This window comes from Thalassophryne amazonica, chromosome 21, assembly GCF_902500255.1.
Source record: "Thalassophryne amazonica chromosome 21, fThaAma1.1, whole genome shotgun sequence".
In the NCBI taxonomy this organism is placed as follows: Eukaryota; Metazoa; Chordata; class Actinopteri; order Batrachoidiformes; family Batrachoididae; genus Thalassophryne; species Thalassophryne amazonica.
In genome coordinates, this window is record NC_047123.1 from 36,712,621 (window position 1) to 36,740,186 (window position 27,566).

General features: G+C 39.9%; 1 protein-coding gene across 3 annotated transcripts in view; it reads left to right on the forward strand.

Moving 5' to 3' along the window:
• Positions 1–561: 561 nt before the first annotated feature.
• The window catches only part of LOC117503176 (protein EFR3 homolog B), a 32,128-nt gene continuing 5,123 nt past the window's right edge, over positions 562–27,566 (forward strand). Inside the window, exons 1-13 of one of the 3 annotated variants that reach the window (XM_034162371.1) lie at positions 562–719; positions 1,100–1,239; positions 15,174–15,250; positions 17,501–17,628; positions 18,019–18,169; positions 21,117–21,238; positions 21,794–21,943; positions 24,175–24,309; positions 25,682–25,760; positions 26,034–26,169; positions 26,772–26,933; positions 27,026–27,137; positions 27,320–27,371. In XM_034162371.1, coding sequence (XP_034018262.1) covers positions 1,233–1,239; positions 15,174–15,250; positions 17,501–17,628; positions 18,019–18,169; positions 21,117–21,238; positions 21,794–21,943; positions 24,175–24,309; positions 25,682–25,760; positions 26,034–26,169; positions 26,772–26,933; positions 27,026–27,137; positions 27,320–27,371 — 1,311 coding nt within the window. In that variant the 5' untranslated portion in view covers positions 562–719; positions 1,100–1,232. Of the gene's footprint in view, positions 720–1,099; positions 1,240–2,155; positions 2,835–6,392; positions 6,507–15,173; positions 15,251–17,500; positions 17,629–18,018; positions 18,170–21,116; positions 21,239–21,793; positions 21,944–24,174; positions 24,310–25,681; positions 25,761–26,033; positions 26,170–26,771; positions 26,934–27,025; positions 27,138–27,319; positions 27,372–27,566 lie in introns of those variants that run through there. The other 2 variants (XM_034162369.1, XM_034162370.1) reach the window with 2 other exon arrangements.

The following is a 27,566-nucleotide window of genomic DNA, read 5'->3' on the forward strand; positions in this document are numbered from 1 at the left end:
ATTATGTTTTTGCTGGGGGGGGATGTCTTTTTTCGTAAATCATTTTATTATGTTTTTGCTGGGGGGATGTCTTTTTTTGTAAATCATTTTATTTTATTTTATTATGTTTTTGCTGGGGGGGGGATGTCTTTTTTTGTAAATCATTTTATTTTTGCTGGGGGGATGTCTTTTTTCGTAAATCATTTTATTTTATTTTATTATGTTTTTGCTGGGGGGATGTCTTTTTTTGTAAATCATTTTATTTTATTTTATTATGTTTTTGCTGGGGGGGGGTTGTCTTGTTTCGTAAATCATTTTATTATGTTTTTGCTGGGGGGATGTCTTTTTTTGTAAATCATTTTATTTTATTTTATTATGTTTTTGCTGGGGGGGGGTGTCTTGTTTCGTAAATCATTTTATTATGTTTTTGCTGGGGTTCTTCGTAAATCCTTCCGTGGTTTTACATTTATTTCACATCCAACATGCCAAATATTTGATAGAAAAAAGTAAGCTTTTTGAAAAGATGAATAGAAAAAAAAAAGGATACATAAGACCGACGAGGAGATGAAAATAGGAGTTTCCTTTTTATTTGGCGGAAATGTGCTTCCGACCCTTTAACACAGCAAACGAGTTCATCCGCGCTGGTATATTTAGTTAAATTAATTGTTAGTTTAACGTTATTAAAGTTTACTGAAGGCGGTTGGATGCCGCACATTTTAAGAATTTTAACGATGTTCATGGTAAGTGATGTGGCTTCTTTTAGCATGTTTAGCTATGAGATTAGACTTAGAATTACGTGATATTTTTTGAAATTACGGCTGTAGTTGAGTGTCATTTGTTGTATTTGTTAACATAAAACATATGGCTATGTGAAAGTTGTTTAAAAAGTAGCTAAAAGTTGTTCTGGGAACACAAAGCTGAAATACCAGTAATATTAGCTAGCATCGGCGGTGTTAAAATTACATTAATGGTAACTCATTATTTTTGTGTTCTGTCTAGAATTCGTGAGACATGAGCATTTTACTGTCTGATTTACTGTTAAAATGGTTTTCAGGTGTTTTTATAGTTTCGCACTTGCCCTGGTTTAGTAGCGCACGGGCTAACATACTTATTTCCACAGGCCAAACGTAATCCAGCCGGTTTCCTGAGTTTTCAAGCCGCCGCTGGAGACTCTCCGCGCCTCTGAAGTTCCAGAGTTCTCCCTGCCTCTGTGAGTTCGGAACAATAGCGTCACCTTGTGGCAAGAAAGCAACATGACAGGTGGGCAGCACGGTGCTTTATCTCGTTTAACGAAATCCAGATTCTGATTTAAGATACCTATAAATTCATCTTGAGTAAAGTTTTGACAATGAAATGTGAATATGTAAGGCTGGGCATCAGTGAGGACCTCATGATACCACACACCATAATATGTTTGTATAAATTAATTTTTATTTATTAAAAAAATGGGAGTTTCTGTAGCACTTTTCCATCTGAAGCAGATGCTCAAAGCGCTTTACATTGACACACTGATGTGAGCGAGCTACCACTTTGTTCAACTTCACAACTGGGGTATTAATTAAAGACCTTACTGTGACTTTCTGGTTCAACACAAATTTGAACTTTAGAATCCCGGTCACAAGCCGTCCACTTTTTAGCATCATGTCCCATGACTCTGTCACGGTACATTGCCATGTAATACATATTGCAATACTCTACATAATCTACTGCAAATTTCATAATACAGAGAATTACTGAGAATACACATTGTGGTGTGCCACCTGGGTCGCCTCTAAATGCATTTTCAACACATTATATTGATAATCGATTAATTGATCAGTTATTTTCTTGATTAGTCGTTTCTCTGATTGTAATTTGTACCATAGAATTGGACAGTTACAGATATCTTCAATGATCATTTGGAATTGTCACATTTCAGCTTTGACAAATCATAATGCGTTTGCAAATATCTAAAATGTAATTATTAAGGACAGGGAAAAAGCGGTTGTTTCTGAAACAGTTTATCATGTGTTTATTCATGTGCCTGAAGCCCATTGCACGTTTGGTGAAATTTCACACAGATGACTCACCCAGTGTTTTGCCACTATTGGCTATTCCTTGAAGCTCACATGCAGTGACTGAATAGCTGTCCCACAGTTGTACTCTCTCACCCAGAGAAACGATGGGTGGATAGTGAGATTCATTGTCTTGGTGAGATGTTTATTCATGAGCACGCACAGCTCCTATGGAAGGATTTACCACTAATCTCTACATTAATACCCTCAAGCAGCCTGTGTAGAACATAAATGAACAACGCGTCTGGAGGCAGGGATGTGAATGCTGCTGTTCAGAGTGGATCCTTGGAGAGTTTGTGAGTTTGTTCCTGTGTGAAACTTTATTCGGAGGTTAGCTTTGCTCTGCAGGCTCTGTTGAAGACAAGTGGATTTTGACATTTTAGTGTTTTATGGGAGCCAAGTGGTACAAGTTTTGGAGGTGTTTGACAGAGAACAACTTTTCATTTAGCTGATCTGTCAAGAAATTAAATTGAACACAGCAAAACTGCTTTGTGGGTAAAGGTTCAGCAGCTTTTTATAGATTATTGTGTATGATTTGCATCTTGTTGGTGATTTGTGTTTGTGCAAGAGATTTTTAGTTTGTTTGCAGTGGTTCATCTCTGTGACTGATGTAGATTTTGGTCCAACGGGTTTGTCTGTCTATATTAAAGTGGTCGTAATTGCTTGAGTGTGTGTTTGTATGTGGGCTGTTGTGTAGTTTTTTGTTTTTGGCTGCCATGCCCTTGCCAGCGCCTGATGTCCCGGCCTCTCCGAGGCTGGCACTGGACTGTCATACTGTTCTGGACCATCACACTGGCACGGGTAAGTGACATCACCACCTCCGCTGTCATCTGTCTAAAGCTTTCTCTTTACCGCTTGCATGATCAGAAAACAGCATTTTTCTGAAGAAGTTGCCTTCTACATCTTTTACTTTTATGCCTTACAAAAATATATCACCTCACATCATGGGAACTGCTGTTGTGGGAATTCCTGTAAAAGTGATTGTCTTTTTCTAGCGTGTTGAGACTATTTGAGTGAGACTGAGACACACAGCGATTGACACAGAGTTCTCGAACAGTATTGACTTAAGTACCATAAACTGTACTGCCTCTGAGAATGCTTTGGATTTTCCGTTACAGTATTGAGTTGTTCTGCCACCCTATAATATTACTACAATTACTGTAGATCTGTTTCAGAGTACAACATGAACACTTCTTCCATTGCACAGCACAAGTAGAAAAGCAGTTTGGACAACAGTGTTACAATATTACATTGTTCAGCCAAGTGCAATGTTGATGTTTATTTTTTGGTTAAAGTGGTCTAATTTGTTATTTTCTCTACATTGTTAACACAGAACTTGACGATGCATTGTACTTTATACAACCCCTGGCAAAAATTATGGAATCACCGGCCTCGGAGGATGTTCATTCAGTTGTTTAATTTTGTAGAAAAAAAGCAGATCACAGACATGACACAAAACTAAAGTCATTTCAAATGGCAACTTTCTGGCTTTAAGAAACACTATAAGAAATCAGGAAAAATAATTGTGGCAGTCAGTAACGGTTACTTTTTTAGTATGTTTGCGTCTCAAGAGAACACGACACGACTTTGTGTTCGGCTTTCTTTTGGGACAAAGGTGAACAACATACTTTATCATATTGTCGAACCAGGATCTCATCTGCCAATTGTGATAAGCGTTGCTCAGTTTTACTTGATGAGGACTAGATCTAATAGCTTATCACATAGCAGCTTCACACAGTGTCTGCATAATGCCCCCCCCCCCCCCCCCCCCCCCGCACTGAATGAGCACAGAGCTCATTGGGCCACATGTGGCAGTTGAGGGAAAAACAGCCGCCAGTGTCTTTCTTTCAGATTGGTTCAGATTTTTTTTTGTGTGACGGCTTTGAGTGCTTTAAGTAGAAAATCTCTGATCTTTTCAGACAAACACTGCGTCTTCACTGCAGTGTCTTTTCAGGCAACCAATCGGACGGAGCAAAACTTTCTCACAGAAGCAGCTTGTTTTTGCCACTGATCTGAATTATAAGTGGTTTTTGACGTCATTGTCGACAGTTAGCTGATTTGTTACAGGAAATCTGTCCAAAAACACAGCAACACAGAAACAAAAGAATCTGTGATTGCAGATTGTACAGACACTGTGTTGTTCTTGCTGAGGGTGTGAGCTTTTATCAGCATACACGTTATAAGATAGTAGTTAGCTGTTTATTGTCCCAGAAACAAATCCCATGAGGAGTGTTTTTTTACTTAAGAAAGCACAGAGATGGAGCTTTTCTAGTGCTTTTCTGCCAGATAGGTTTAAAAAAAAAAAAAAAAAAAAAGCTATACGAACACAGACTAAATGCGACCATAAGCAGTCTGCAGTTTTTGGCTTTCATGTGAAATTACACACCCAATTCTGATTGCAGCTATACCACTACAAGTATGTGAGATGTTTGCTGCCCTGATAAGTTACCTGGCAGGCTAAGGTGTATTGCTTTAAGGCAGATCAACACTTTTTTTGCACAGTTGAATGTTTACATTGTTATTCTGTTCTTTTGTTAATAATTTACTCTAAAGTTCAAATAGTAAATGATGTGGTTTCTTCAAGCCTCAGTCTTTGTACTCTTCAAATTAGCAGCATTATGAAATTTGGGGGCGGGGGGGTATTTTTCTGGGCCATATCCCCCAATCCTAATAGAGTATAAGTTTGTAGAATCTTGTGGAAGATTTGGCATGTCAAGATTAATTCTCTGTATTGAGGCTGTGATACTTCAGCAAGCCTCGTAGCCATTTAATTCACCACAAGCTTCATTGCTTTAAAGCTATGGTCACATTAGCTACAAATGACTACGACAAGCAGTTGGCTTTATCACTTGATGGGCATTCCCACGGCATGCCCGCTGTATTGCCATAAGATTGTTGTAAATCAGTTCAGAGGTGTTATTTGGTTAGTGTTTTTAGATTTAGAAGTATTTATTTATTGCTGACTTCTACAAAATATATGAGAAACAGATTTATACAGAAACGCAGGTGTTTCAGAGCGTATTCCACCATCCTGGATTATTTTCTACAAGTGAACAACCATCTGACTTTACGGTGCCTATTTACTTGGATTGGCAGTCACTGTGTTGCATTGCTCAGCATTTGCATAAAATAGTCTTAGTCAAATTTGGCCCCGCCTAGCTGGTGGCAAAGCAACCGTTGCCTCTTGCTGCTGCAAAACATCCCCTTTTAAAATGAATGCCAAGTCGTCGTTTAGCTAATGTGACCGTAGCTTAAGGTGAATATTGAATATGAATAGTGAATTTTGACATCTACTGGTCAAATAACATATAGCACTTGGACTGTGATGTTACATGCTGGAGGCTACATAGGCACAGTTTCAGTGGACATGTATCAGCGGAAAATATTGTAGTAACTGAAATCAGTCAAGTTTTTGCTGGCCCCCTTTTTTTTTTTTGTCTATAGAACAAGTAGGACGGTTGTCCCTCAAGTCCTGTGACTCAAGCTGTGCTAAAAATTTACACTGAGATGGTTAAGAGCTTCGTTTGTATTTTTGTTTGTTTTCTTGTAAACTGGTGCATAATAGACTTTTATACAAATATCACATCAAGGTTTACATGTGTCACCTATGTTTTAAGTCAACACAGATAAAATTGTATATTGGTGTGATGCGTTCTGTTCATGTGTTGCTGCCTTAACAGGCAGGTGAGAATCTCCACCATCTGTGAGAGGCAGGCTGGCTGCCCGACACCTTTGTGTTTTAGAAGAGTGTTGGTTTTGGAAAATCCAAGCTGGGAGAAAATAAGGAAACAAAATGTGTGTTGTTACATAAGTGTGCGATTATATAATCAGAAGTCTTCTGCAATTTATTTGCATTAAAAAAAAAGACTGCTTTCTTTGAAGAAAAAAAATGTGGCATGTGAGCACCAGCTGCTGGGGCTGCTGAACTGAAATGTTTATTTGAAGCCTTAGGGGGGGGCTTAAATCAGAGAAAATATAAATATAAAATACTGAAAGTATGACAGGGCGCATGGCAAGATTAATGACTGGGGGTGGGGGGGGGGTGTTGCTGTTAGGGGGCGGAGACAGGTGACGAAAGGAGATTGCGTGGGAGGGAGGTCTTCTCCCTTTGCCTGTGCGCTCTCCCTCTTATAGGGGCTGTGAGGTTATGTGCACGTATTTGTGCACCCTCACTACGCTCTTCAGAAGGAGCGCTCGTGCTCAAGACAAACAAGACAATCCAAGGGCATCACAGCACGTTTCTTTCTGACCCCTGTTTGTGCGTGCATGTGTGTGTAATTCATCGCACTGAACCCGCTGCGCATGAATCACGGTGCACATCATCATAGGCTTTTTCAGCTCCCACCACACGTGCAGTCATTTATCTAAGAGTGAGCGGTTTATGCACAGCACTGTGCGGGTCTGACGGCTGAAGCTGCCCTGAGGAAGCGCGCGTGCTGACAGGGATCCACTCCAAATCTCAGTCGATGTACGGTAAGAATGCAGTCGTACTCACGCTGTGTGTTTCATGTGTGCATGTGTGCATTGTGAAGCAGCCATCCTAGCCTGTTTTCCTACATTCCCCAAATGTGTCCTCAGATGTTTCCTGCAGTAGACTTCTTGCTAAACTGTAACATCTCACAAAAGCACATGATGGGAATGTGAACTATTTTCAGGATACCACAGTAGTTCACAGAGACACTTACCAGGAGGCACAGCTTTGATCATGTATATTTTCATTGGTGGCAGTAGGTGTAAATTATGTTCTCGATTTTTATTTTTCTATTATGTAGTTTCCTGCTGTTATGTTTGCGTTGGTAACATTATATTGTAGTATATTCACCTAACCTCTGCTGTTATTTGTAAAGTAAGTCCCTTCGGCTGCTCCCTTGTTTGCACTCGGGGTCGCCACAGCAAATCCGAGGTGGATCTGCATGTTGAATTGGCACGGGTTTTATGCCGGATGCCTTTCCTGACGCAACTCCACATTACATGGAGAAATGTGGCAGTGGTGGGATTTGAACCCGGAACCTTCTGCACTGAAACCAAGCGCATTAACCACTTGGGTTAGTCCAATATTAGTCCATTATTTGTGATGGACTAATATTAGCCTTAGACTTAATCTTAATGATTATGCCATGTTTTAGATATTAATGTGTAAATGTTCTGCTTCTGATGATAATCCAGACGTCCTTGAAAGTGGGGTCAAGTGTCACGCTCCAGCTAATTAACGTTATCATTATTAATATGTTGCATAATGTTCCAAAAGGAATCAGTAAAGTAAAAGATCAGATCAGATGGTAGAAAATTGTCAATTACAAATATTTCACAAACTATTTCAACATCTTTAAATTTCCTTATGACCAAATAAGGGTCCAAATATATTTAGTTGTTTTTGGGCAAATGGCAGTTTTTCATTTCTGTGTAACTTGTTCAAATTAGTTACAGTCCACATTAATCTGATCTGATTTATAACGACTTATTAAAACTCATATTTGATTAACGTAGAACTATTTGTAACCAGCTGAGCTATAATTTAACTTGATTAATCCCAGCTCATGAGACTTAACATGATTTAACCCTGTTTTAACTAGTTTTAAAGGCTGCTTGAACTTACTCTAAAGCAGTCTTAACTATTTATTGTTGTGTAGAACAATGGTTACAAACCTCACCTTTCCTTACCTGCTTTACTTGCAGCTACGATGTGTTGAGTCAGTTTAGGGGTTGACAGACGTCACATTTGCTTAATCAGGTGTGAGTAGAATTGTAGAAGTGCTGGGACGTGACCACCAGTGTAGAGAAAACAAAACCCCCCGTGGTATCAATCAGAAGCACCTTATTGCAAATAAAACTGAAAAGGAGCAAATCCTCCCATTTGAGAAACTGACCTTGAACCAAGCAATTTTAGAAGAGTTAATGATCATTTTCCTGTCACTCATTTCAATTTATACAGTGCCAAGTCACAGCACGAGTCATTTCAAGGTGCTCTACGTCAGCCAGCTATAAACCTCACATTATGTCGGCACCTTTTTTTGTTTTGGTCGAGGTGAGCTGATGAATTTTGAGAAAACGCACTGCATTCTAACAGTTTGGGTTTGTGTGTTGGTGAGTGATTAGAAATAGTACATATCCCAGTCTTGGTGTCTGTTTTGATTTGTAGCGTGTCGATTGGCTCTCGTGTTACAGGGATAAGGATTTGTGGCTGGTTACACCAGACCGCTTGTCCTCTCTGCTAACCACAGTGGGTAGAATGTGTGCTTTGAAGCTGACATTATATGCAGAAATGATGGAAAAATGACATGATGTGCTTTGACGTTATGTGTGTGTGGTTGTTGAAGCAAACATTGGACGTGGTCATCATGTCATAAACTCCTGATAATACTGAAGTACGCCAGACTGCTCCAAAACAAAAAGAGAGCAACTTGCGTGAATCATATCAAAGGTGACGTCAAAGTATATAATGCTAATTATTCCTCTGATTATGATCTTTTTTTAGCTTCGAGACGGCAGGTGTATCACACAAATATTTTTCTTTTAAACATAGTTCTTGTGTTGCAGTATTGACCTAAATCTCATTCTATTAAATGACAAAACGTCCTCACATTGCTCATGTGTCAGACCTACCATATTTGTGTCGGTGTGTTTTTGTTGTCAGGACCAAACATGTCTTGTGTGTAGTTTTCCTCACTTTCTCTCCGAATTGACTTTATTTTTCCCTTTTTCTTTTTTAATCTCCCCCTCTCACCGTGATGTGGAACCATTTACCACACAGGAGGAAATGGAGTGTGTAATCTGTTAATGTACCAGCCTGTTGTTGCAGAGATAAAAATAAGGCTGAAGCTAACATTACCCTCATGATCGATTCTTCTGTCTATTATATTTTATTATTCATTTAGAATTTGAAATGTCTGATTGTTTAAAAGGCGCCTGTTAAATGTTACCATTTTAATGCCTACAAATGCTTCTTTCTTTTCAACAGAAGCTGAAATCATAACATATTTAGTTGATTTTAACTGGTTTAGCCAGGTAATTTAAAATTGGTGTAGTTCAAATCAAAACTGGTGTCCAGTTATTTACATTGAAATAAACCAGTTCAAAAGCAGCGTAAGTATGTTTAAAATACAGTTCAAACGACATTTTTATTTGTTTAGAGCCGTTTAAGTAGCACATCATTGTAATCCTTAAAAAAAAAAAAAATCTGATTTTATTTTATTTTTTTCATCTCTGTAGCTTTATTTTTGTTTTATTGCATCATTCTAATAAGCATGTTTTGGTGTTTGTTGTGAAAATGTGAGGAAATACCACTTTTTAAAGCCAGTGAAATCATTATCAGCTGTTAAAGACTTTAACGTTTGCTTAGTTTAACGGCGTCTTTCCTTGTTCTGCAGCATGTTAATGAGCTGGTTTTGAAGGCTCTGACCACACAGGTGTAAACATAAATTTAAAATTAATTTCAGATGGATGTATACGTGCTACACTGCAGAGATCCCACGTTTCAGTGTGTTTTTGTTCTATTGTTGTTTGCTCTTTTTTTATGTGTGTGTGTGTGTGTGTGTGTGTGTGTGTGTGTGTGTGTGTGTGTGTGTGTGTGTGTGTGTGTGTGTGTGTGTGTGTGTGTGTGTGTGTGTGTGTGTGTGTGTGTGTGTGTGGAGGAGGACAGTGTCCTGCAGCTCACCATGCAGAGTGGGTGGATGTCGTGAGACCCCCTGCTGTGTGTGCTTTACACCGCTGTCATCCAAGTTCTTGTCCACCCACATTGTTGCACTGTCTCATTAGCTGTTTCCATATTAACCCTCTGCTGACAACAATCTGTGCAACAACTCTGTCTTTATTCTAACACAGTTTCTCTGTTGATTTTTTTTTTTTTTTTTTGAAAGGCCTGCGCAGCATACTGACAGACTCATGTCAAACTCACGACCTGCAAGTGACACGGACAGACCATTAATTTAATGGTGCCTGTTGTCTAACTACTCAGAGTTGATAATATACACAAGAGCGTGTTATTGAAGGGTTGACTGGAAATGCTAATAATAACTGTGAGAAAACTTTATCAGGCCTGCTCTCTGACTGTTTTGTGTTGATACCCGATTCTGTCTCTTCAGTTCTGTATGTGTGATATTAGTGGCGAGTTCATGTGTTCAAACAGCATGAGTTACTATGCAGTACTAAATACAGGTTCCACAGAGTGCAGCCTCAAAATGCGTCTTCAAACCGAGTCGGTGCACAAACTGCCAACATATTGAACGGAAAAAAAACATTATAAATGAGGTATTTGATCGTCTACAGTCTTTTTATAATAATTATTTTGCCTGCACTTTGCTTTGTTAAGTGTATTTATTCATTCATTCATGTTGTATACCCACTTACTCCAATGGGGGGTTGGGGGTGCTATCACAGGGATTTATTAAGTTATTCCTCATATACTTAGCAGTTTAAGTTAAAAGCAATCCTTTTAATTCAACACCAAATCAGAAAAAGTGCATGGAGAAGTGTAGCAGGGGTGGAGTTTGAACCAGTGTCGCAGACCAAATGGCCCCCCCTAAAAATTGTTCCGCCCTATTTCCACTGCGCATGCATCATTTCGGAGCTCAGTGTTGGGAGAGGGTCGTAACACGGACCCGCAACAGGGGGCGCAAATGAACGGACAATGGATAAGACAAAGAGTAACAATTTAATGTTGTGAAACGCACAACTGAATACAGACACAGATAATGCCAATTGTACACAAGGTGACGTGCGGGCAGGCTCGAAGATAGGAGACCTCTGGTGATCGGAGAGCCGGGACCCACACAGCTTCCACCACCAACGGCCTGAAGAACACCGGAGCCGCCAAGTCCTGAGTCCCCAGGTGGTCACCGTCTTCTGTTGCAGACCCTGGTACTGCTGGCAGAAGATGACAAAAACAGTTATGATGAGTGTGTATCCACACACCCAGTAATCCTTTTTCTACAGATCTTCAAGGAGGGAAAACCTCCACCTCCAAACAACTACGTGCAGGTCCTGATACTACTTATCCGTGAGGAGAGAAGTACGTCGTCTCCTGTTGGATCTGCAATCCCAGCCTCCAGTTGAGGAAAGGTCCAGGAACGCCTGCAAGGCAATCAAAAACTCACTGTGCGATCGGCACCAAAACTGCAGAGAGGTTTACCTTCAACGGTAGGTGATTTCTCGGCGAGGAGGTGGAGTAATGATCCGGCTTTTGTAGAGCTGCAGGTGATTGGTGACAGCTGGTGTAAATGAGTGACAGCTGTCACTCTCTGTCTCGGCGCCCTCTCATGCTTGAAGCCCGCACTCCAAGCAGGGCGCCGACTGGTGGTGGTGGGCCAGCAGTACCTCCTCTTCAGCGGCCCACACAACACTCAGCTGCTCGTCTAAGACAGACTCTCTTCACTCAAAGCAACCAAATGAATTAAAGGGATTATTAACCATCAGATGACAAAGTAAAACCTCTTAAATCATTCTGAAGTCAGTTTTAAGCAGAAACGAGGCAATATTTTGTGATGCTTTGAAATGACGACGCTCAGTGAGCGCAACAGCTAGCAGCCCGTGTAGCTGCAGCACTCTGATCGCTTCCTCAGTCTTTTATGATGAAATGATCCTCAATTTATGTGGAAATGATTGTTGTACAAAAGCTTCAGATACCTGTCACTGAGACAGATGATGACTGGAGGCAGTTTGAAGCAGAAACGAGGTGATAATCGGTAAACCGTGGCTGATGACGCATGCACAGTGAAGGCAGGGTGGACTGATTTTTAGGGGGGACCGTTCGGTCTGTGACACCGGAATCCTTCTGCACTGAAACCGAGCGCACTAACCACTTGACCACCACCCCTGATCAACAGTACCACATTAATCCTTCCAAATTAAAAATGTGAACAACTGCACATTATAATTTGTGTGTGTGCGTGAGAGAGAGAGAGTGAGTTTGCTGCCCCTGCTGGGAGGGTGGGAGCACATGTTGGGCTCTTGCCCACTAAACTGTTTAAAATTAGCCTGGATTTGAAATGGAAAAGGAAGTGACATTTTTGTCTGTTTTATAAATGTTGTGTGTCTGTTTCTCATGAGAGTCTTTGACTGTCTTGTCTGTGCAGACAGAGAGGACAGGACAGATTGAAGACAGAAGATGCCATAAGTAGCACTAATCTGTGACTCACTGCCTCACAATCCACCTTCACCACACTGCTTCATCTTCTCATCCGTCCCGGTCACTCTTTGTGCTCCGCCCTTTTCTCTGGACTCTGGGGACCTGCAGCATTTTCATTAATTCATTGGCCACTCCCACACTTAAGCCCCGGGCCGAGACCACAATGAGAGGAGGAGGAGGAGGAGGCAGGGGAGGTTGCGTGGATTAGGGAGAGAGGATGCAGAGGCCTCTTTAGTGATCCAAGTGATGGAGGAGCAGCTCTCTGAATAGATGGAGCTCCTGCCGCGCACTTGAGTGAAGTTTGACACACAGTGGCCCTTAAGTGAGAAAAAATGTTAAAAGCTTTAGAAAGACCTCGTACATGCACTGACAGTGACTGACCTTCACTTCATCAGTGAAGGTCATTGATAATGTACCTTAAAAGTAGTGAATGTAGGATTACTGCCTGGGCTTGAAAAAAAACTTCTTGCAGCTACAGTACACAATGACTAATACAGTTTTAACAAAAGCTGCAACCACATTTGATAAATATATTTATAGAGCTCAATCCTTTTGTCAGTTAGCCAGGCAATGGAAAATAACTGTCAGGTATTTAGATGTTTGAGTAATCGTTTGAAGGCTTTTCATCATTGTAAAGGAAATCTATTTGTGGACTGTCAGCAAAAACTGAATTTTGAAACTCAGCAACGTGAGATTTACTGCATGAAAATGTTTGTTAGATGTTTATGAGGTTTTCTTGTATTTATCACGCTTGCATAGTCTGAGTGTGAATTTTGGAAAATTAAGAGGGAGACCAAAAAAGACCATTTTTGAAAAGTATTCATTGTATTTTAAGTACGGTATGTGATTTGTTGTTTGTAATTCACAAATCTGTTTTGACACGTAGCTTGTGTGTACTTTTAATTTCCATTGCGTGGGGGTGTCAGTGGGCTTTCTCCATTTGTGACGGTGCATCAATGACCTGATCTGTATGAGAGCCATCGTCTCCTACTTGGACAGTGCAGACTGACTCCTGGCCCTGTGATTGGGCATTCAGTCAGCTTGTTAATGTGTTCTCAGAATAGGTTTTTAAGACCTCAAGGGGAAGAAAAAAAGGGTTCGCTTTTTTGACACCAAACACTGAATAAACATTTTTTTCCTCTCTGAGGGAGAACTGATGAGAAGAAAGGAATATTAAGAAGTAGGAAGAAAGGGAAGACATCTCCATTTGAAGTTTCGGGTTGACCTCATGAAACATGACTGTTGCTGACAAAATTATGACACTTTATTTTTCCAGTCGTAATTCTTGTTGAAATGTTGTTTTGGAGGTTACTCCTCCACTCATTCCCTCCATAGTCCCCTTATGACTCATCACTGCTGAATTTCGTCAGCCAATCAGAATCCGGCACTCACTGCTCCGTCTCTTCAATGCAAAATCAGAAAAATCAAAACAAAACTCTGTGCTAACATTTTATTTATTTTGAATTGTTTTACATTCTGAGTGTGGGGATTTTTATTATTATTATTATTATTTCTTGATCAGACCTTCACCTGTTTATGTAAGAACATAAAACCTACCATTGTTCCTGCACAGCAGCCAGAGATGCCAAACAAGTTTGTTTCCCAGGAGCCCCGAGGAGTTGTACGTGTCCTAAAGTGTGTCAAACTCTGACACTTGTCAGGCCAGCATTTAGTAATTTTGGCATTTGATATTCATATTTTAAGATGCTCCATGGAACAGTTCCCTTTGCCACACCCCCAATCAAAAAGTGCACCATGGTTATATCGTAATACCAAGGAATAATAATTAAAAACGGTTTTATATATACTCTATACCACTTGGTGCAGTACAAAGATGAACTTTTTTGTACAAATTTTGCATTTGTTTACACTTAATTGCAAATTTTCTAATGATTAAATTTGACTGAAGTTTCAAAAAGTACTCAAATGAAACTTTTTAAATTAGACTCAGCATCTATGGCTCTAAGACGGGCACAGTGGAAAGATTTTCTCATTTTATTCATTTGCTTATTTAATTTGCAACTTTATTTTTTTTCTTCAAAATTTAAACTAAGGAATTTACCAATTAATAAATTTGACTGAATTTACAAAAGCTGTTCAGTTGATACTTTTCAAATTAGACTGGTAGTGCAGTGCACATTTCACACAGAAATATGCCATTGTGTTGCTAACAAGTATCTGTAATGTCATTGGTGCCCTTTCTTGAAGACACATGCCAAATGAAGAGATTAAAAAACATCCATTTGAGTGTAATACGTATGTCCATTAACATTTCTCCAGTGAGGATATCAGTTCAGTATATTGATTTTGGAAGTCCATATTAGATTGATATCAATGGACTGGCTGAGATATTCATGATTTCTGACCTATAAATGGTGGTATTGAGTGTTTTTGGTGGGTTGCAGGTATTAATAAGCCCCATTTTGTTTATGGTGATGTCGGATCTTGTCAGCTGACTATTTTCACAGACCTACAGCAGGATAGCCGAGAAGCTTTGGTCTATTAAAATAATAATGATAAATACAATAAAAATTAATTAATTTGGCAGATAGTGCATGTTGGTCCAACAGATTTTTGTAAAACATTGAAAGGATAGGGTTGGGCCTGGAATAGATTTCATAAAATTTTGGGGTGGAGCCACACAAATGGGAAGATACAGAACATTAAAAGGAATGTTTCACCATTGAGAACTTTTTTCTATCCCCCCTCCCCACCTCCAAAAAAACAAACAAACAAGCAAAAAAAATCATCTTCAACAGACTGGGTCTAAGCTGCTGTGGAAGACTTATTTGTTGTAGTAGAAATTCTGTTATCGTCAGCAAAACATTCAGCCAGACATCAGTACAGACACAGAAGAAAAGCACCAACAAAAGTGTATCTACATGTATAACCATGATCGATCACTTTAAACTGAATCAAAGTATTTGACAACATTCAGAGTGCTTTTCTTGTTTATTTTTTATTTCTAACTGTAATTTATGATCTGTTTTTCTCCCTTCTGATTGTGTGTCCTTCAGGGGTTTGTGGTTGTTGTGGGGCCCTCAGGCCTCGCTACAAGAGACTGGTAGACAACATCTTCCCAGAAGACCCAGAGGTAAGAAACTCAGACACCAGCTTTCATGTCAGATGGTGACAACTGATAATCCTGTGACAAATTAACTTAGACAGAAAGAGTGCTTAAAAAACCCACAGGAAACTGTGTGAACTTGCACTTTGTTCTATATGATAGTTTTCATTTATGTGCAGATTTGGTGGCTGGATAAACTCTTAAAACGTTTTGATGATTCTTTGAGTCTTTTAAGAGGAGTTGTTAGTTTTAGTTGTAAGTTGTTTTGGTGAAGAGCTACTTTACTGCATACTGATAAGGGCTCTTCTCTGTGTAAGCGGTTCACTCAGCACTTTATACGTCACTGTTTTTCTGGGTTTTCCGAGTTCTTTTTATCTGATTCACTGACTCATCAACCTATGGCTCATTTTGCAACGTCTTTTCGTAGCAAGGCAAGCTCCTGTAACATGTCCAATTCATATCTGGTCCATCGCTTTGGCTTACGTTCTTGTCACTCCTGAACTTTATCGTGGTCCTTCACAAATGAACAAGACTATCTGAGCAAATAGACCGTGGTGTCATTGAAACAGACCAAACGGAGTGTTGACCATACCAAATGGTTCCTCTCAAACACGATCTCTTGGATCTGACACCGATGATTCCTAAGAACAGTGAAGTCAGGTCCAACACGTGGAGGAGACTTGTTTCAGAGAAAACGCATCATCGATGCCGCTTGTGTTGATGCTGCAGCTCACTTGTCACATCTGTGGCCGCTGCTGGAATTGATGAGACGTGCCAGACCTCATTTCCCCGTGCATGTCTGTGCTCCCAAAAACTGTTTCTAATTTTGACTCTAAGCTTCTATTACTGCCTCTGTAAGTGCCAGGATGTCAGCAGCTTGGGAGCAAAAGCCTTTACTTAAATTCTTATCTGAAAAATGTGTCAGTGTTTGAACATTCTACTTCACCATCTCCTACAGTTATCTTAATAATAATTATTATAATAGCACTTACGTTTTGCCCACTTTTGTGTGTTTGATTATTAGTGGGATTTTTGTTCAGACTCTTGACATTTCGAGAGACGGCGCAAATGTTTCTGGTGACTTTGATGTTAAAAACGTGTATTTCTACAAAATATATTGAAAATGTTGGATACGGTGAAGACATAAAGGAGGAGAATCAAGAAATGTAGGAGTATATCAGCATGGGTAGTTTACTCATTTAATCTGTTTTCAAATGTGAAAAGGTGGGCTTTAAATTAGAATAAATTTCCTAATATTTTGTAAGAGCTATACAAAAAGTGTCAGCCCAGAATTTTTTATAAACATTTTAATATTACAAAATGGAGGTGTTTGAACTTTGGACATGGGGTCCATTCTGATGAATGCTCTTCTAATCTCCCAAAGACTTATGCTTACATTTAAATTCTTTGACTAAATACAAATCTGCTTTGTTATTTAATGCCAAAATTGCTATGCTTACATCAGTGGCACAAAATAATTTTGACATGCAAAAATATGAAAAAAGTGTTAGCCAAAGTGGTTAATGTGACGCAAAAGCCTGAACAGCTGCATCAAAGGTTTGTGCACTGTCGTGTGTAATGCTGATGTATGTACGTTATAACTGTAATACTAGCTTTGGGTGTTTAAAAACTTTCTGCCAACATGTTAGTAGTGTTGTCGGTCTTTACGCCGCCATCACAACACCATAAATTTGACTGATTTGACATTTATCAGAGGTTGCCTTGTGCAGTTTTTCTTGAATTTCTGTTCTCTTAAAGTGTGACTCTTTCTCCTCCGTGTTTCAGCTCTTTTCAGAATACGAATGAGATCTCTCAGACTGTAGATATTTGTAGCTCGCTCTTCTGTGACCTGACTGAAGAGTCGTGAAGTAGGTCAGCTCTGTTTAAAGTCTGACAGTTTGGGTTTAGAAGGTGTATATGCACCATTGCACCAGCATTTCATGGAATATTTGACAGAAAAGGAAACATTTTGGTTTCTTCTGGGCTGGATGCAGACAAACTGTGCATTTGTCAGCCGCCACGTTTGGTCCTTACGGGGTTTTGCATGTTTACTCTGCAACAGTAGCACATTGCTGATGCTGCAAATGTCATGCAGCTGCACTGTGGGCTTAAAGTTGCAGTATTCATCTCATTGCCTTCTGTATTTTTGCACATGTAAATTTTGCTTTCATGGGTCAGTACAGTAACCTTTAAATTGAAGAGATGGATTTGCTGACATGCAGCTGTGTGTGCTGGTGCATAATTTTGTCCTGCCTGTGCTTTTCTCCTTTTCTACAGGATGGGCTGGTGAAGGCCAACATGGAGAAGCTGACATTCTACGCCCTGTCAGCTCCAGAGAAGCTGGACCGTATCGGAGCATACCTGTCTGAGAGACTGTCAAGAGATGTGGCTCGACACAGATACGGGTGAGAAAAATGGTGACTCTTCTGAGACTTCTGTTCCTTTCCACTCCTCTGCTTTGTGTGTACTTAAGTCCTCACATTGTTTCAAATTTTATGGAAATGTAATTTAATTAATTGGGTGGGGCCTGGGGGGTGTAACCTTTGTGGTGAAGGCAATTAAAGGTAAAGCACAACAACTGCATAAACACAGTCATGGTGGAGAGTCACCAGTGATGCCAGAAAAGGTGTTACATTTTAGCTCAGGCTAGTTTGCATCATCAGCAGTTTGTGGGATTGATGGAGGTCATCACATTTTGGCTGTTTGCAGTAACACAGTAACGTATTTGTTTTGTCTTCCATTAAAAATGTGCTGTTGCCTGGTACTTGCAGGGTTAATTAACTGTTATTTTTCAGATATGTGAGAATTGCCATGGAAGCATTGGACCAGCTGCTCATGGCCTGCCACTGCCAGAGCATCAACCTGTTTGTGGAGAGCTTCTTAAAGATGGTGCGCAAGCTGCTCGAGTCAGACAAGCCCAGCCTGCAGATCCTGGGAACAAACTCTGTAAGTATCCAGGATTACTTCATCACATATATAGTTCTGCTGTGACGGTGAAGTCTAAAGACGATGCGCTGCACACCAAAAATCTCTCTGATCCTCCTCCTGTGTGGTTTACTGCAAATAAAAATGTTTTTTTTTGTTTTTTTTTGTCAGTTCTGTCTCAGCAGCATATTTCAAATCGCCACATGTTCATCTTTGCTTTATAGCTTTTATTGGCTGAAATAATTTTGTAGAATTGTGCCACAAAGTGGATGTTGAAATATTTTAGACCTTGTAAACAATTATTGCAAAACACAAACAATCATCTGTGTGCCACAAAAGTGTCGAAATGACAACAGATTTACACAACTATTGTGATGAAGATGTCTTCAGTTAGCTGGTATTGGCATTGTTGATTCATGTGTTAATTACTAAGAATAGAGGGATTTATTTTTACAGAGCATGAAAGTACTAGGTAGTGTTTTTTCCCACTTTTCAAGACCAGGTATTAATTTCTTTTTAAATCTCTAATCGATCCAGTTATGATCCATATAAACTGTTGTGCCTATATTAAACCAGTTTAAAGTGTAATAAATCTCATTTAAAGTCACATAAATGGACTTTAAATCAGTCCTAAACATTTTGTAAACTTTTTAAAGTCAGATTGTTTTTAATTCAACCAAACTAAATTTAGTTTAAACTATGACTTTCAGAAAATTTTAAAAACCTGTTCAAAGTTTAGTGATACAGAGGTCTTAGTTGTTTGAAAGCATATCAACTAAATAGGAAAAGTAGCAAATCCTTGTATTTGAGGAGGTCGATCAATTCAAAATTATTTTTCAATAAATTACTTCAAATTATTTTTTTAAATACTTACATTTCTGCTGCTGAACTAATTAATGGTTTCAGAAATTTTGGTGAACACTGAAATGGTTTGTCATACATGGATTTACTTATGTACAATAGATTTTGTAAATTGGATGCATGATGTTTTGTGTGCTATTACTCAAAATTTTCATATGACTATTACAAACTACACTATTGAACTATATGAAGCACTATTACATTATTTTAAGTTCAGCGCTTGACAGAAAATCTATTGTAACTGCATTAATGGTAAATGTCCACCAGGTGGCGCTATCGCTCCATTTCAAGTGCCTTGAGTACAGGCTGCTGTGGGACATGACAGTGACGTCCCTCTTGCTTATATTAGCAGATGTTGTAATTTACTCAAGATTCCAAAAACAAAAATAAATAATAAATAAGTAAATGTCTTAATACCCAAAAGATTTTTAATGCTAATTATAATAAACTGCTAATGTAAATATTCTTGGTCACAAGAATCTTAAAAAAATTTGAGAGTCCTTGTTTTGAGTTTAAAAATCATATTCAGAATCACAAATGCGTCTAATTTGACAAAACACACTTTGAAAAATATTACTGGGTACTACAAATATGGAGGTGTTGGCATGAAGAGGAGTATTGTGCTGCAGACAGATCACAACAAGAGGGAGTGACGGGCATTCCTTGATGTTGGAAGCAGTTATCAGCTGGGTCAGCAGAGGATACATACAGGAAATGAGATTAGCCACAGACCTCACTGGCACAGCTCTGCAGTCATCTGCACAGAGTGATGAGACGCACCTTCCTCTCCTTCATAATCTTTCCGCTATCAATCTCTCTTACACACAGTTATTGTTGCGTATTTAGGACAACTACAAGGACATACAGTATGAAAGTGGAAGCTTGGCATTCACCTCTAGTGTGCAGCATTCTGTCGGTAAACGCTGCAAGCTTTTTGATACTTTGTTGTACTATGTTAAGTCAGAAACCGCATTCCGCAGAGGCTTCGATACTGCACAAACCGCCACCTCAACCCACCAGCACGAGTCTGTTTCTGCAGGGTCACCGGTACTTTAACAAAAGACTAAGGAACCAGTCACACCAACATTTTGTTAATTAACTTTGAGTCCAGTTAATTTGCTTGGATTTGCTCAGAGATCAAATATCCCATTCAGGAATCCTGAGTTTATTTATGAACCAGTAATACTCGTATATTCAGTTTCATTTCAACCCTGTTGTTTGATGTTATGTTGCTCAGTTGGTTGAGCGGGTTGTCTGTTTGGCTTTTCTTCTTATTTGTGTGTTAGTGTCCACGAACAAGGTACTGAGCCTCATATTACTGTGGCTGTGCAGCTCAGCAGCTTGTCCGGAAGCTGCTGGCATTGATCTGTGACGTAACTGTAAGGTGCTTTGGGGAGGAAGAAGCCAAATGTCTAATAATTTGCTGTGCACTAATAGTGGGTCATCCTCCTGCCAGTAATCCTGTCTGCTTCCAGGTAAATGCAGTATTTTACTGCAGCAGCTGATACAGCTCAGCTGCTTCCAAGAAGCATTTACTGCTTCACTTCATTTAATTTGCTCAAGGGCACTTCATTTATTTTCAGCACCAGTCAAAGTGCTCATTTTGTTCACAGGAAATGGATTGTGGAATGCATGCTGCAATGTTTTTAATCTTGCATTTAAACGTATTACATTGGCCCATCATGTTTTTTTTAATTTCATTTCAATGATATATTGTTAATGAATGTTGCTAATATACTTCCCACTGCAGGTAGATTTTTTTTTTCTGTCATGTTTCCAAAGAAAATTCCTCCTGTAACTGGCTAATTGGAGGGTGTTTTGAAACTAAATGTCAGTGCGTTTAAACCGTTGACATTTTCTGACCCAGTGGGAGTGCCCCCCTCCCTGTATGATCTTTTTACTCCTAATGAGATGTTGCTGTGGATTGATTATTAATTAAAATGTTTGCCACAAGGATTTAGGATGATTCAGAAAGTTGTTGTTGGAATTTAATGCCTTTATTGTCATTAGATTAACAAACGAGCACATTTATGATTGTAGATCACATCTCCAGTTAATGTGTACATTTGTCTTCTTTTTCCCCTCCTCTGCTCTCATCCTTTCACAGTTTGTCAAATTTGCCAACATAGAGGAGGACACACCTTCGTACCACCGCAGTTATGACTTCTTTGTGTCACGCTTCAGTGAGATGTGTCACTCCAGCTATGAGGATCCGGACATCCGCACCAAGTGAGAGGACAAATGTTTGATTCGGCAGGAGGCGGATTTATTAAACTGCTTCTTTTTATAGACTGCTTTCATCTCTTATCTTTTAGGCTGGCCCTCGACACGTCCTTTATTTTCCTCTGACAGAAAATTAAATCCTTTAAATGCCAAATCTTCTGCTGAAAATATTCACAGCAGCGTCTTTGAACAGTTATATTTTGCCTGCCAGAAATAAATGGAACGGCCGACTGCTGATGGATGCAGAGAAAAATGTTTCTAAATATATTATGCTGTGTTGCTTTTAGATTGTCATCAATCAAATTATTTCTAAATGTGTTAGATTGAGCATGTGGTGACAGTCACTTCGGAAGCATCAGAATCATAGTTATTGCTGAACTGCATTGTCTGCTGGGCTTCTCCTTGATTAGTTTTAACTCGAAAAAAAGGCTCATGCAAAAAAAAAAAAAAGGCAACAGCCAGCGTCTCTTTGTAGTTGCCGCTATGAATATCTTAATGACATTTTGCCAATACAGTCGTGACTGACTGGTTTGTTGCTGAATGAGTGATTGTTGCCTCTAGGATCCGGATGGCCGGCATAAGAGGCCTGCAGGGTGTGGTGAGGAAGACTGTGAATGATGAGCTGCAAGCCAACATCTGGGACCCTCAGCACATGGACAAGATTGTCCCATCACTGCTCTTCAACCTGCAGAGTGGTGAACGCACAGAGAGGTTCGTACACACAGGGATGCATTTTTTTTTTTTTTTTTTTTGATGATGATTTCATGCTGTTCACAGCCTGGAAAAAAATCAATGAAAATTCCAGGAAATTACAACCTTTAATCTGCACATTCTTTAGAAAGCAAACACCTCAGTAGCAAACAGAAGGTAAACAGCTGGATGATATACTGGATTGGGCATTTTCAATTTGGAGAAAGTTGCTTCTTGTTACTACTGAACAGGAAAAAACCTCATTAGAAGTGCTCAGTTGCATGAACTGCTTTAATGCAGAGCTAAATTTGCGGACATTTACCTTCTGATATGTAAATTAAGTTTTTAAAATTTTAGCCTGACCTTAGCTGTCATCCTCTGAGAGGGAGTGCAAGTCAACTGCGGAAGAGGGGCAGGGTCTTGCAGAGCGAGCTGCTACTCTACACTTGACTTATTAGCACTCTGCGGAGAGCTGTAACAGAAGAAGAAGACTAAGGTAAGGCTAAATGTATAATTGTCATTTTAAAAAGTTTTACATTTTGATCTGCATTGAACGGGTCCATGCAACCAGATTCTCCTAATGGCATTTTTGCCTGTTTAGTGCCGACAAGAAGCAGCTTATTATTTAAATCATGATGAAATGGTTTTGTGGAAGACAGGGAAGTGTTATCCAGCACAGGTGTTCCCACGTCTGTTATCCTCTTTGAGCTGTCTGCAAGGGCATCATTCCACCCACTGCCAGCATTCAAGGACACGACACTGAGATGCAGAGTATAAAATGCACGAGAAAGGGAGGGAAAACATTTACGAGAGACAGAAGGTAGAGAATCTGAGAAATGCACACAATGGGAGAAATGTCGTCTGGATCCGCCCACTTTTGACCAGATCCCCCAGATTGATACTCGCTTTGACATCAGTGCAGAGATCTGAAGCTTAAAAGAAGGCAAACACTGGAGGATAAAAAAATAGACTGAAAGAGAGACAGATGGACAGAGGGGTGCAGAGATGAGCCTGTGTAAGACATTTGTCCCTGCTGTGATCTTAATGCCTCCACACTGATTTTTAGCAAGTCAGTAGTATCAACCATAAAACCAGCAGAAAAGCTGAAAATGAAAATGTTTGGTCAGAACAGGAGTAGGCGCTGCTATATTTTTGTCATGGATCTTTGTTTAGGGACAGAGCCAAAATGTAAACTGTTTTCCAGACTGCTGGTCACTTTTTTTTTTTTTTTTTACTAGTTTGGGAAGTCCTGTGACTTATATGTCAAAGAATAGCGATGTAGTGGAACACAAAAATCACAGTTTGGTACGTTTTCAGCACAGTGGAAACAAGAAACACAACATTTTAAGATACTTAGCCCCCCTTTTGTTGGCTAATATGTGACTGAAAAGGCTTTCCAGATTATTACAAAATGTTTATTCTTGAATTCTTGTGAAATATGCTTTGAAATAAATGACTTTTATGCTTTTTTTCCCCCCTCTTTATGATGACATTTTTTTTGACCAGTGTGGCTGGCACAGCTTTTGCAGCTTATAGTCTAGAAAATTTCTGTGACTAATTTTTTTTAGAATAAACGACAGAATGAATAGAAACCATAAAACCTGTGTTCCGGAAATCTTAGTTTTTCTCTCTTGATGGTGTCATGGATTTTAATCAGGATCCTTTTAAGTAGTTTTAAGACGTTTCCCAGTATCTTTGTACATAGTTTGATTTTGCTGCATTTTGCACGTTAGATTTCAGGCTTTAGATTTTAGTTAATTCAGTGATGCCAGTGAGAGTCACGTGTCCTCCCGAGCAGCATCATTAGAGATGAAAGAGTTGTGCTGTTAATAAATAATATCATTGTTGGACCACCTGAGGCTCATCATGACCAAGATAGAGTTTGGAAGAAATTTTTCACGATTCACGAGAACAAAGAAAAGCTGGAGTTGGTGTGAATTCCCAGTTAGTGAGATGAACGCTCACAAAATCAGATATGGACATTTTCATGCACTACAGTTGCTGTGGCCCCAAACATTCTCTGCAGAGGAGCGATTCACCTCAGGTGCACTCAGTCAGCACTGACACAGAAGCTCCGTGGCTGTTTTTGTGTGGAAAATACATGTGTTATTGACTCACATTGATTTCACACTTGCTTCTGTTCTTGTTTACTCTCTCTTTGCTCTGTCTTCACCTCCTTGTTTTGTTTCCATCTGCTCCTCCCCTCCCCTTTCCTCCTGCCTGCTCTGTCCCTTCCTGTCTTCGTCCTCTAGTCGTTCTCCATCCCCACTGCAGGCTTTGGAGAAGGACAAAGAAAGCCCGGTGGAGCTGACAGAGCGCTGCTTCAGGGAGCTGCTGGGACGCGCCGCCTATGGCAACATCAAGAACGCCGTCACTCCTGTACTCATGTGAGGCCGCTTCACAAACCTTTCTCTGATAAAGTCCTGATTGTCCATTGTGTGTGTTTCTTGAGCAGTTTGAGTAGGGCTTTTACAAATTTAACAAAACTGAGAAAAGTTTCTACTGAAATCCAAGCATTATAATGTAGGTTTATTTTTGTAACATGTTGCAAAATTACATCTCATTTTAATGAAGAGGACATACGTATTTATCTGGGAGGAAATTTCATAGTGAATATTGTCTTTGCAGTACTGCAGATTAACTACAGGAGGAAGCGCGTGTGCGCATGTGTGATGTTTTGAAATTACCCATGACCCATCATACATTAACATCCATAAGATTTCTTGTAAATCTCTTTCAAAGCTACCAAATGTTGGTCATAGCATCTGATCCCTTGAATTTCTCCCCCTCAGGGGTTGAGATTCTAAATTGTTTCCAGACATGAATTTTGATCATATTGGTAATATCATATTATGGGTCCCTTATCTAAATGCTAAGGAATAAAATTATAGTGGTGACACGGAAAATTCTTTTTAGAACTTAAATCTTAAAAAAACCCAGTGACACTATACCTTTAAAATCTAATGAACTGATGTTCATAAAAGTCTGGTGAAAGAAGCAGAACCCCTTCAATTTTGGAGTGAGTGAAACCCAGATATTTCAAAATGTATTGTTTTAAATATTCTAAGATATAAATGAACCAAATAATGAACTTATTTGTCTGAATTGATGCACCTGGTCTCCTAATAGGTGCTGTTAGCATGTTGAGGGGAATCTGTGTAATCTCGGGTGCGTGCGTGTGCGTGTGTGTGTGTGTCATTCTCACTCATTTATGAAGCTTTTTTTTTATTGTCATCATAGCTAAAAAGTAGGTAAGAATAGAGTTAGTTGTGATTTAATTTGGGTTTTAAGGTGATGTAACGGCAGCACTTTGGCTGAGACACAGCTGAGCATCTTTCAGTGAAATTAGTGGATTTGCTGAAGGATGTGAAATATTCTTTCTGGTTCACTGAAGCTCGGCACATGACATCACAAGTGTCCTGCAAGAGATCCAACCGCTTCTTGTGCACATCCTCTTAAATTAACCATGAGTTAAAGTGCCCTTGTCAGATCTGCAGGAGTCAACCAGAGATGTCTCAGTACTGATGTGCCCCCTGGTGGAGAAACGTTTTAATCTTTTATTGTCACAGAAGACGCTCGAGCAGATGTGTGTAATGCCTGTATAGTCATAATTTTATTTTCCTTTAGATGCACACAATGTTCCCACCTTTCCTGTGTGTGTACGTGTTCATCAAACGCTCTTTGCCTTGTCTGTTATTTTCTGCCATCGCTGATGTGCTACAGTAACGTCTGCTGTTCCCTCCCTCTCTCTGTTTCCAGGCACTTAGATAACCACTCTCTGTGGGAGGGGAAGACCTTTGCTGTGCGCTGCTTTAAGATCATCATGTACTCCATTCAGGTGAGTGATGCAGAGCTTCTGTATCCTCAGAGGCCACTTTAGTTCCATCCATCCTACTCAGGTCAACGTGAATTCCTCCTGTGATATTTGTTTTGATGTTCAAGCTACCACGTTAACCTTTAAAAGTCAGAAATAGAAATAGTCATCAGCCCTCCTCTTGTATGTCAGCCTGGGCCTGAAGACAGATGGCGGGGAAAAAACAGAAATGAAGTACTGAATCTCCAGCATGTAGCTTTTTAATCCCTTCAATGACTGTTTCTTCCCCATTTTCAGTCTCAGCACTCTCACTTAGTGATCCAGCAACTTCTCGGTCATCTGGATGCAAACAGTAAGAACGCTGCCACGGTACGAGCAGGAATAGTGGAAGTTTTGCTGGAAGCAGCCGCCATCGCAGCCAGCGGCTCAGTCGGTGAGACGGCACGCCACGCCACATTTTATTTATTACTGTATTCCATGTCACATGATGTCGCAGTTGTGCTTTAACGTGGCTCAATTTGTTCATATGAAGGACGCTGGTCCAATAACAGTGAGGGAGGAGGAGCTTAATGTTGTTCGTACAAAAGAGTAAATTATTCTGTAGATCAACAGTTGAAGTGGAGACTAAAGGTCAACATCTGATTACTGTTTCAGAGAATTAGACAGTCGTCTTCAGTGTAATACAGCAGAGACTGTTTGGGGTGCTGGCAGTGTGCACGGCCAGTGCATGTGGGAGAAGCAACAGAAAGAAAACAAGGATGGACATGGGAATCATGAAATGGTACACATTGGGGAGGAAAAATTACTCTGCAATAACTTGGGGAAAAAAGACAAAACACCTTTTGGCTATTTTAAAATCTTGAAAATCTCCGTGTGAACATATTTTTACTCACTGAACACTGAGCAGCTCTTGGGGGCAATTAATCGTGTGCAGTAGAGTGTAGCTGGCTGGCTTCATGGACTCGTTAGTTCCACCCAACATGTTAGTCAGTTTCCCATGATGCCCTTTGTCTCACGGTTTGTAACAATGTCCAGGTCCCACTGTGTTGGAGGTGTTCAACACTCTGCTGCGACAGCTGCGTTTGAGCGTGGACTACGAGCTAACTGGCTCCTGTGATGGCAGCACCAACATCGGCACCAAAATCATCAAAGCTCACGAGGAGCGCCAGCTGCAGGAGGCCGTCATCAGGACCATCGGTGAGTCTCACGTTTGTCAACGATTGTGGTAACAAAATGCAAAGTATCGGGTTTTTTTCTCTCTTATCCATCATGTCTCTGTTCTCTTTCAGGTTCATTTGCCAATACCCTACCAACGTACCAGAGGTCAGAGGTCATGCTCTTCATCATGGGAAAGATCCCCGTTCCTGGGATTCACCCTGCTCTGCCCTCTACTGCTTCTGGGTAAGATGCTCAAACACGGTTTGCAGTCGTGTTCAGATCCATTCCACCATCAGGAAGAAGTTGAAACAAATCTAGTGTGTGTTTCTGGAGTTTTTTATCTCCTTCCTTTAGGTCACCAGGTGGCTGTTTCACCCAAAAAGAGAATTTACATTTTAATCTAAATTTGCTTTTCCTCTCCTCAGGCCCGAGGGGACCCGCATGATCCAGGTTATGTTGCTAAAGTCCTTAGTCCAGGTGCACTGCAAATTTCTTTTGTTATTCCTGATTTAATTTTTCCTTTTTTTTTTTTTTTTTTTTTTTTTTTTTTTGCTTCAACATATAACAGAAGTATATTATTATTCTGAATTTATTTTCTGTCATTGTGATATACAAACTAACATCATAACCCATCTGTGATCTACTTGTTTGGTCATCATGCCTGAGGCGCGG